Raw genomic sequence first — 11,051 nt, forward strand, 5'->3', positions numbered from 1 at the left:
TAATTACTTAATAATTACCTCCCAAATTATTCGTTGTTCGAAAAACTTTCTCTCCAATTTTTGTACAAATGGATTTCGCATTCGGTATAATTGTCCCGATAAAATTTTAATTCCTGTTTGCCTCCCGTGCCAGCCCGCGTTCAGCCGTCCAATAATCGCGTATGGAGCAGAATTTACATTATCAACAATTTATATTGCGGACCTTGTACGAATATTTACAGTGAATTGTTGTTTTCTCCCTTTCACGGACGACACGTGTTTTATAAATGCAAACAACATTATTTTTCCACCCACGTTCGTTGTAAAAACCTTCGCATTGTTTTTGCAAAGTTATCCCGGTGCTTTTCCTCTTCGCTCGGAATGCAGATAGCCTGAAAGATTGCGAAAGCGTGACTTCTTAGCCACCGCTGAAGTTTTCGTACTTGCGCGACTTTGGAATTTTAGAATTTTTCGAAAAACTGCTCCTCGAAAGCGAATCTAAACATTTTATAAGATCCGTATCAGCCGGTAGAAGCATTATTCGCGAGGAAAGTTGAGCGCGACAGAGCAATTTCCTTTTTTTTCGCGTTTTCTTGCGTCTCTGTTTTAATAGTGCTCGTCCGAGCGCAATCAGGCTCCTTTGAAATCCAATTTTGTCCGCTGGAAGGACACACCTATCCCGACTAGTATTTAAGCGCAATTGTAAGAGAATGGAGACGAAATGGAGGTCTTCGCGCGGAAGTCAATGTCCTGATTTAAAGTTTGCTCGCGCTCGAACTCTTACACAGCCGGAGGAATTTCATCTCCAAAATTGCTGCACTCGCTCGTTCCTCGCCGACCGAATACTAATACCTTCAAATCCCTCGATCATCTTGCTCCGATGTTTTCCTACGATACGGTCTATATACTGCGAACATCTCCTCCGATTCCTGATCGTGAAATCACCGGATGAGAGATACAGCTTTTTGTTTCGACGTTTTCTTTTTTTTCTTTCAATGCGCAACGCTGCCACAAAATACCCGCTTTCTTTCAAATCTGCTGCAAATGGAATTGAAAAATCTGAAACTTTACGGTATACTTTTACTACCGTGTTATAATATTTTCCGTTTAGTAAGCGCTATTTGCGCCGTGCGCAGACTCTTTAAAATCTCTCGAATATTTGGCAAAGAGGATCTTCGTATTCTTTCCAGTTCTTTCGTCTCTGTTTCTTAAAGTTGGCCAACAGAAAAAACGGATACGAGAGTGGTGGGACCAGGTCTCGTTCTTGGGTTCGAAATAACGACTCCCTCAAGGAAATCTTCTGCCTTTCGCGTTAAAATCCGACTTTGCGGATCATTATACGTTAATTTGTGTGCCCCAGATACCCGCGAAAAAGCAAGTCGCTTTTTACCGAACAATATTTTATCCTGATTTCGTTGCGATCACGAACGACTCTATTCGGATTTCGGGTTTCGATCGACAACTTTCCAATCCTCTACCATCCACGGAACGAACTTTAGGATAGATTGAGGTATTTCTGAGTTTCGTGGTTCCACAATAGAGATCCAGGGACGAAAAGGGAACAGGGACACGCGTCGATGGTCAGCCGGGATAGATAGTCGAGGGTAAACTTGAATCGATAACGCGGAATTTCGTCCCTGTCCACCATAATGCTAGCGATAAAGCAGCGTCGCGTGATTTATCGAACAACTGGGACAGCCAAGGGCAGGTCAGGTGCTCACCGGTGTGCAAGGCACACGCACCGAAGAGATCAAACGAGTAATTTTCAAATGTTCGAAAATTTCGATTTTTCAACTTTTGTCTTCCAATTTTTTAAATTTTGAAACACTATGTGGATCATGTTTTAACGCATGGTCGCTTAATCGGTCGCGTTTCGGTAATTAATTTCTTGAAGTTAATTGGAATCAGCTCTGGCAGTGGATATCTTTGATATTCGGTAAAATTCACGCGTTCGCGGCGATCAATTAATAAACCGACGAAATAAGGTGCTCGTAAATTAGCGCGAGAATCGTGTCCTAGTTCCCGAGCGAAACGAACGTGTCCTTTTTCTCTATTTATTTAAGAATTCCCCATTCGTCGAGAGCGGGTCGATCGACGAGGAATACTCTTCTTTTTTTTTCTCGATGAAAAATCCAAATTTTCTAGATAAACCGGTGACACCGATGGCACGGTTCGCGTAATTTCTTAATTAAAAAAGTTCCACGAAAATATAAGCCGTGTTACTCTTTTTTATTTTGTTCTCATCAGGAAAAATGTTACGCTCCGCTCGTGTTGCCGAGAATACGAGCATGAGTTTCCGCGAGAAATTTGTTGAAAGTTCCACTGAAATACCGCGTAATAGCAAAGACTCGTAAAAAAAGAACTCGATAGAAAGAACAATTTACAGACGCGTTAAAAGCTAACTCGACGATCTACGAGCATGAAATTTTTCCACGGAAAAAGAAGCAATAGAGTACCTTTGAAATGTCAAGGTAGAAGGACGGTAGCTTATTTTTGTAAGAATAATGATATTTAGGTGGGGTGCCGTTTAAGCGCTCCATTATCCTGTGCTCGCGAGTTTTTAACCGCGGAGGCGCTAAAATTCTGTCTGTGCAACTTTTCGAGAAAATCACCGTGTGGCTGGCGCATTTTCCTCTAAGAGCTATAGCGACCCGTATCGATATAATGCTCGATCGCAAATCGGATTATTGCGTACTTGGGAATTTCGAAATTTCGTAACATTGAAATTTTATAATTTCGAAACGTTAACGTTAACGTGGCCGGAATATAATAGAAAGGAGGGTGACACAGATCGGCAGAAGGATCAACGAAACGTTTATTAAAGAGCGCATGAAATATTTAATTGGTAAGACGATATTTTTGCGTTTGCGGCGCATTCGAATGGGCACAGTTGTATTCGGAAGGAGAGCTCTCTGTAGTTGAAAAATGGAAACAGGACGTCAAACATTTGGAGCACGGTAACGAGCAAGTAATAATGTATTCGCGTATGCTCTCTCAGTCACATATACATAGATATATGTCGTATCGTGTATAGAACTACAGAAACAGGTCACCTGTTCCCTTCTTCTATGTCGATAGGATGAACTTTGCGTTTTCTAGCGAACGTTTTCGTCGGTCGAACGAACAATTACCTCGACGATTCTATCGGCCGTGTTTAATTCTTCTGTTTGTTTCCCAGTCAAGGGGCGAGCACGAAGAAAAAGTATCGCTGAATCGCGGTTCATCGATCTTTCCGATTAATGCAGCAAACCTTCTACCTTTACTTCAACGATTTTAACCATATTTATGGAAGAAACGAGCCAGTTTTTTGCTGGCTTTAACAAGCTATACCAATTTTTTTCGCATCGTCTAGCTTTTCATTTTACGCGTTTCATGCGGTACGCGTGGCATTACTTTTTACAAATAAATTTATAACAATAAAATGTCTAACTTTTCAAACTTTAAAGTTTATAAATTTGTAAATTACATGGATCAACAATGGAAAAATTGTTGCATCGAAATAAGAATAATAGCGGGAAAAATGAAGCGAAAGAATAAGGAGAATGAAAAGGGGGTAAAAAACGTAGGAAAGAAGATTCGAAAAAGATAGGAGGAAAGAAGAAGAAGGAGGCAGAAGTGCAACGACGCGAGCGTGTGCGTGTATCCATAGTAGTTGAAGTTATCCGAGTCCATGAAGTGGGAGAGAGCAGACTGCTTCCGGTAATGAAACTCGACGTGAAGAGGAAGTTCGAAAGAGAGAGGGGACGCAACGGGTACACGCACGTGCTTGAACGCGGGGACGTTGAACGGTCTAAGGGATGCTGGAGGGGATGCAGGAGGTTGAGGTCGCATTGATTTTGTCTAGACAGGGTGGAGACTACTAGCTGTGGTATCGTCCTTCGCTCACCGTTGATATTCCGGCATCCAGTACGCTCGGTGCACGCTGCACGCTCCAAGCTGCACGTTGCACGCAACCTGTCTTCTCGGAGAGTACCGCGATTTTTATCGCCTCCGAATACCATCCGGTTTTGCCAAAAGTGCGCTTTTCCGCGTTTTCTACTTGCTTCTCGGTGAAAAAATGAGAGATACGGCGAATCGATGGGTGCTTTTCGTGGAAGGGCCTTAATCGTGTCCTTCCCTGCTTTCGCATTTTTCTACTCGTGACAATCAGGAAGATGTAGTAGGCTACGAATTTCTTGGTATGTAACTTATTTTCTACACGACTTTTACTTTATAACGAATTGCTGATGTTTTTACGATTAAAAGTTTGCTGTTCCCTCTTTATTCGTATCGCAATTTTGCGTTCTTCTCCTCTATCCTCCATTTATTTCAAAGTGCAATAGTAAGAAATTAAATGCAGCGTGACAATATGTATCAGAAAATTTAAACGCGAATAAAACCTTTCCTATGCAAAATAGAAAAGGTAATTAAATATACTGGTATCGCGACAGAAATTCGAAGCACATACGACTAAACTTTTTCTCATGTAATTATGAAGAATAGCGTAATTAAAATGTAATCCAAAGGATGAATTACACCTGCTACAAAAAAGTTCATTGTGCGACGAGGATGTTATAATACGCGATACATACCGACGCCTTTTTTTTTTAATCGTATTATCGAAAGAACGGCATCAATTATTCGCTCGTTTCGTTATTATGGTTCTTTTGTTACGGTAAAAGTGTTAAGTGCATTAATATTCATTGAAATATCGCGAGCAGCGCAAGCTCATTAAAATGTAAGTTTACGAGGTTGCACCGGCGAAATTTCTTTTTATAGCGCACTTTATAATTATGGCGACATAGAAATAAGGTAGTCCTTCTTTTAAAGAAAACTCGAAATAATCCCCGATGGTGATACATTTATAAAAAGTAGCTGTTTAAGAGTAATTTAGGTAAATCAGCGAAGTTAATTGCAAATTGGTTTGATTTATGTTACAGGGACCCCCTCGACACCAATAATGCCAGGGGGCACACCTGGGACCCCGTCATCTAAAACGAAGGTAAAAGGATCTTTCGATTTTATCGGAATCGAGAAGTTGAAACGGTTAAAATTCCAAAAATTTCTGAGTTACTAAATTCGAAACTATGCGGCGCTTGTAAATCGGTAAATTCGATAATTTGAAATTGCAGGACTCGTACTTGAAATGATCCAGGGGCGCTTTGCCCTTGTAAATTTCAAAATTCCATGCTTCAAAGAGCTAATCAAGGGTAGTCGAGATTACACGCGACTGTACCGTTCCAGCTTCATGATTCCGCTTGATGAAATATTCATACAAACCTCGGTGTATTTTAATCTATATTTTCAGGATAAAATAATGATGAGGACGAAGGTCGTGGTAGCTCTGTATCCTTTTCGAGCGATCGAAGGAGGCGATCTGTCCCTCGAAAAGGTAAGCTCGTAATTACGTTTTTCCGGCATAAACCAAAAAACATCCAACATTTTCTTCCTACTTATATTTTATAACTCGTACATCATCGTATCCTTATATCCCCGGTGGATCATAATTGACGAAGCTCGTAAGCGTAGAAAATATTTTACGCGCGATTGAATCTCGAGGGAAAGAATCGTTTTGCTCGATATACTTTCGTGATGTAGTTTTAATCGCACGATAGGGAAACCTGAGATCGCAATAATTCCCAACTGAAACGGAAATCCGCATCGCGTAAAAGCAAACGATAGTGGATATTCGATCGCGAATGGATTTTCGATATCTTTCCAGAGGTTTGCAGAGAGACAGACCCGACGATTACACGTGTCGTTGAACGAATTTAATCGAGCTATGCAATCATAAAGCGAAGGAAATGGGATGGTAGCTTATTCTGTTGTCGCGTGAAAAACCGTCTTATCGTGCTGTGCCGACAATCAATGAAACTTGACTGGATCGTATCAAATTGAATCGGATTTTCCCGTAACGGAACCACTTCGGAGGTATTAAATCTTATCGAACGGGAATGAAGCGTAATTAAATCTGACCCTACCGTAATAAACGAAATAGGATTCGGACAGGTTTAATTTCGTGTCGAATCAACCTTTTCGTCGCACTGGGTCAAACAAACGCGTTCTAAATTTATAACAATCTTTCTTCTAGAGTTTCTTTATTTTATTATCCCATTGTTACTGTTACTGTTAAACTACACCGTAATATACTGTGCTGTGCTACACCGTTATTATATCAAAGCGAGGATACTTTGGTTGCAAAAAGTTTGATCAAAGATCACTTTGATGGTTAACGTCGTGTGCGATCACCTTAATCCTAGACACATGGCTAAAAGCTTGGAGGTAAACGCAAGAGCAAGTATAACGTATATTAGATTCCGTTGGTATACCTAAACTTATAATCGCATCGAAACGATCAATCTTTCGCACGACCGATTCCTCTGATCGGGTTACGGTTTCCGATAATGTTCTCGCGTGGATCGCATTATCCATGAATTTCATTCGCGAGCTAAAATTCTGCAAACGCCACTTCTGACGATGGATATTCCTAAATTCCTCGAATTTTAGAAATCGTCAGATCGGTAAATCCATTATGTATTCCTACGTACGTAGTTAGCGATATAAAAGAACTTTCTGACAAAATGTTCGCAGTTGTTCGTCGAGCGTTTAACTGTTCGGTGATACTATTCCGAGTCTATCGAATGCAATTTTGTAACGGTAATGGAATTAACTTCTTTTTTTACTGCGAGTCTTTGTTTCCGGTTTCGAATCTCGAAATTAGTAGAATTTGAACGAAAAAGCGGTATTTCTCTTTTGCCTCTTTCAAATGCTCTTTTATCGTAGAAACTGTGCGTCGAATGAAAATCGATATTGTTGAATTGAACAGGGTTAATCGAGTATCTTCAAATTTTGTAATAGTTTTCGAAAGTGGTTTTTTCGAATGCAATATATTGTAAAAAAACTGTTATTCGGAACCGGGACTTTTTATTTACTACTGGTGAAGTTTGACAGATGACAAAATAAGATAATTTTTGTTTATGGCAGGGTGCGGAGTACGAAGTGCTGGATGATTCTCAGGAACATTGGTGGAAAGTCAAAGACGAACACGGGTACGTGGAGTCCAAGCATCTAATTTCTAATAGCAATGTTAGAAATCACTCGTTACCGTTCACCTCGAAACTGAAAGTGTATACACAATTTGAATACGAATATTAAACATCGAAATTGTATCTAAAATATTTGACGTTTCGATAACGGAAATGGAAATTTATCAACTTCCTTGTTTACCGTTCTCGCGAAAAGTTAATCGCGTTAATCGTGAATTCAAACAACTGTTCGCATCATTTGAACAGTTCTGTTATTGCGAAAGCGTACAAAACATCGTTTATTTAATTTTACAGATCTATCGGTTACATTCCCAGCAACTACGTCAAAGAGAAAGAACTATTGGGCCTTCAGAAATACGAGTAAGTGTTCGCTTACAGAAAAAAACGTAAAAAAATCGACAGCGCTAATTTAGAAATACGAGATTCTACAAATGTAAAAGTTTTGAAATTCGTAAATCCGGAAATACGAACGATACGTCGAAAATCTACCGTGCAGTACGTCGTTGATTAAGAGAAATAGCGACAGCGATGTTAATTATGAAAAATTTGAATTACAGGTGGTACGTTGGCGACATGTCCAGACAACGCGCGGAATCATTGCTCAAACAGGAAGACAAAGAAGGATGTTTCGTTGTTCGTAATTCCTCTACCAAAGGGCTTTACACTCTTTCGCTCTACACTAAAGTGTAAGTATCGCTATTGTTGAGAATACGTTTTGTGTGTTGATGTTTAGGGGAACGGTTGAAAGAAGACGGTCTGTGTTGTTGCAGCCCGCATCCACACGTGAAACACTACCATATCAAGCAGAATACGAGAGGAGAATTTTATTTGTCCGAGAAACATTGTTGCGGTTCGATACCGGACTTGGTAAATTATCACAGGCACAATAGCGGTGGTTTGGCCAGTCGATTGAAAACTAGCCCTTGCGATCGTCCTGTACCGCCAACTGCTGGTCTCAGTCATGGTTTGTTAGATTTTTTTATTCGATCAAATTTCTTCCTACGTATATTGGAGAATTTGACAAAAATAGTTATGTAGTATAGCGACGAGTAGATCAGAAAGCCCTCTAGAAAATCACGACCATTTCAGTCGACATATGTTCCAACTACTTTTTATTTAATTAGAATTAGGACGTTCTTAAAATTCCTTAATGTTGAAATTATTTTGTTTACCACCCTGTAGAAAGTAATCATTGTATTTGGAGTAAATTGTGCGCTTCCAACGGTACATTTGATCCACAGATAAATGGGAAATAGATCCAGCAGAGTTGCATCTATTGGAAGAACTTGGTTCAGGGCAATTTGGAGTTGTACGAAGAGGAAAATGGCGTGGTTCTATAGATGTTGCTGTGAAAATGATGAAGGAAGGTACTATGTCTGAGGATGACTTTATAGAAGAAGCTAAAGTAATGACGTAAGTCGACAGAACCTATAATTCAGAAATGCATTAAAACAGAATTATGAATGTCAATACGAATATTGAATTATTCCATCTAGGAAACTTCAACATCAGAACTTGGTGCAATTGTACGGTGTTTGCAGTAAAGATAGGCCAATATACATCGTCACCGAATACATGCGACATGGATCTCTACTTAACTACCTCCGTCGTCATGAAGCAACATTAGGAGCTAATGTGGGCCTACTTTTAGATATGTGCATACAGGTACACCATTCACACTGTGACAGCGATCGTATCGCAAATATATACCTTATTACGAAAAATCTTTATTTTGGTCGAAAATTGCATCGGAGACTACGTAATGATTGACTGATTGAGATAATCGTGTAATTTGGACCGTAGGTTTGCAAAGGAATGGCTTATTTGGAAAGGCATAATTATATCCACCGAGATCTTGCTGCGCGCAATTGTTTGGTCGGCTCAGAAAACGTAGTAAAAGTTGCTGACTTTGGATTGGCAAGGTAAACGATGTCCCTTTACGGTGTCAACTTTGTCAACTACTACCTCGAAAATAACGCTTGAAACTTCGTTTTAGGTATGTCCTCGACGATCAGTATACCAGCAGCGGAGGAACCAAATTCCCCATCAAATGGGCACCACCGGAAGTATTGAACTATACGCGCTTCAGCTCCAAATCAGATGTCTGGGCATACGGAGTACTTATGTGGGAAGTATTCACGTGCGGAAAAATGCCTTATGGCCGCCTAAAGAACACCGAAGTTGTAGAAAGAGTGCAACGAGGAATCATACTAGAAAGACCTAAGGCCTGCTTCAAAGAAGTTTACGAGGTTTGCTTACGACTATCATCCTCTTTGCTGCTAACGTACGAGAATGCTAGCGGGAAAATGGGAATTTTATTATTAGGATATTCTCGTTTCTGTAGTATAAATGCTGTGTAGAAGGTACCCAGCAATTTATCGTTGCAGGTAATGCGAAAATGCTGGGCCCATTGTCCGGAAGTACGACCCTCCTTCCGTGTACTGAAGGAGCAGCTGATCAGCGTGTCTCAAGGTCTGCTCAATGATTGACTCAACCTTCTACGGTGTATGCGCCTATCGTCGCCTTCGAGCCGGTCAATACAGGCGGCAAAATCTCCATCTCTCGAGCGATCACCCTCGATTCTGCCATCCTCGAACAATTCCACGTCATCGTACAACTCGGCAACTCTACCGTCGTCTCGTAAGACTCGTGCGCCAGCCTCGTTACCGCCCTCGATCGATTTTCTACATCTATCGTCGTCCACGTGTAAATTAAAGAAAGAAGGGTCATCCTCACCGAGTACACCCGGCCACCAACCTAGTCAACCATCATCGAGCTCGTCGTCGAATGTCTGTGACATTTGCAGTTCCTACGGCCATCCGTGGATCGAAATTTGCAAGGCGATACGAGCCACTAAAGGCAAATAAAAAGTGTGTGTGTCCCGAAGTATGTGTGTCGATTTAAACCGATTATATAACGCAGCTTACACGACAGAAAAAAGAAAATATTAATACGACATTATTTGAACCTACACAGCACCGTGTCCCGTCCCATTTTAATCGAACCTAACCTCCCCGCCATCTGTCTCGACCAAACGTCTCGAAACCTGATTCAAATAATATTACTTTAGACGTTGCTTTTATTTTTCGTCGAACGAAAAGATCCGAGTGCACGATGTGTCTTCTTTCTTTTTCGTTAGTTCGTGCCTTGTCCTAATCCTTACCTAATCCATTCCAACGATAATCAGTTTCAAAATACCCTACGCAACGATACCGGATGCATTTACGAATAGAACAGTAGTATTTATTGACTGTCCTTTTAAACGGGATATACTAGTATGTTGTGATTTTATTTTTTTTTCTTTCTTGTTTCTCTGTAGAAACGTATACTGTCCCTTTTGTTATATCGATTTTTAACGAAAACCGTAAAGTAACTTCACGAACGAGAACAACATTATTTCTGCTTGATAAATAAATTTAATAAATGAATGTTTCACTTGTGTATTATATATTATGACGATTTAATAAAATAGAATAAAGAAAACTAAGCTGTTTTATGTTGGTGGAATTATTTGTACAGTAATCAAGAATAGATTCGTCTAACGATCTTTCTTTTCGTCATTAGGATCATCTTCATAAAATAATCGTTTTATTCTGAATCGTAGTAAATTAATTCGGAACTACCTTATACGAAATAAATATAAACATATTTGTAAAAATTCAGATACGACGCTTTTCAAGCTAATCTTTTATCGCCTTTATTTGAATGATATAAATTAAAAAGACTTGTTGCAATTACAATTATTCACGCTACTACGTTAAACGTTTGAATGTAAGTATAGTTTGTTAAAATTGACAAACTGATCTACCTTTAGAACTTTAGACAAATTGCTAGAGGCTCTCTAATCCATTTTCGTGTCACATGTGCCATCTACTGGTAAATAAAGGATTTAACAGAGAAAAAATGTTTTTTTTTAGAACACCCTGTACAGTATGGCGTATCAAATACTAAACTCTCTACTGAAGAATATAGCACCGTATACATATGTATACGGTAACTAAGGATCTTTAAAATTAACAAAAACTGATGAAACGAATAAAAGTTCAC

At 39.8% G+C, this 11,051-nt stretch overlaps 1 protein-coding gene across 10 annotated transcripts in view; it reads left to right on the top strand.

Moving 5' to 3' along the window:
• The window catches only part of Btk29A (tyrosine-protein kinase Btk29A), a 120,587-nt gene extending 110,096 nt beyond the window's left edge, over positions 1-10,491 (top strand). For 7 of the 10 annotated variants that reach the window (XM_076541351.1, XM_076541305.1, XM_076541501.1 and 4 more), the window contains 11 exons: positions 4,899-4,960; positions 5,267-5,350; positions 6,943-7,007; positions 7,299-7,364; positions 7,562-7,690; positions 7,775-7,968; positions 8,246-8,417; positions 8,501-8,669; positions 8,808-8,926; positions 9,001-9,253; positions 9,349-10,491. In XM_076541351.1, coding sequence (XP_076397466.1) covers positions 4,899-4,960; positions 5,267-5,350; positions 6,943-7,007; positions 7,299-7,364; positions 7,562-7,690; positions 7,775-7,968; positions 8,246-8,417; positions 8,501-8,669; positions 8,808-8,926; positions 9,001-9,253; positions 9,349-9,489 — 1,454 coding nt within the window. In that variant the 3' untranslated portion in view covers positions 9,490-10,491. The remainder of the gene's footprint in view (positions 1-4,898; positions 4,961-5,266; positions 5,351-6,942; positions 7,008-7,298; positions 7,365-7,561; positions 7,691-7,774; positions 7,969-8,245; positions 8,418-8,500; positions 8,670-8,807; positions 8,927-9,000; positions 9,254-9,348) is intronic. The other 3 variants (XM_076541457.1, XM_076541540.1, XM_076541379.1) reach the window with 2 other exon arrangements.
• The last annotated feature ends 560 nt before the right edge of the window (positions 10,492-11,051 follow it).

Source organism: Megachile rotundata, chromosome 1 (assembly GCF_050947335.1).
Source record: "Megachile rotundata isolate GNS110a chromosome 1, iyMegRotu1, whole genome shotgun sequence".
Classification (NCBI taxonomy): domain Eukaryota; kingdom Metazoa; phylum Arthropoda; class Insecta; order Hymenoptera; family Megachilidae; genus Megachile; species Megachile rotundata.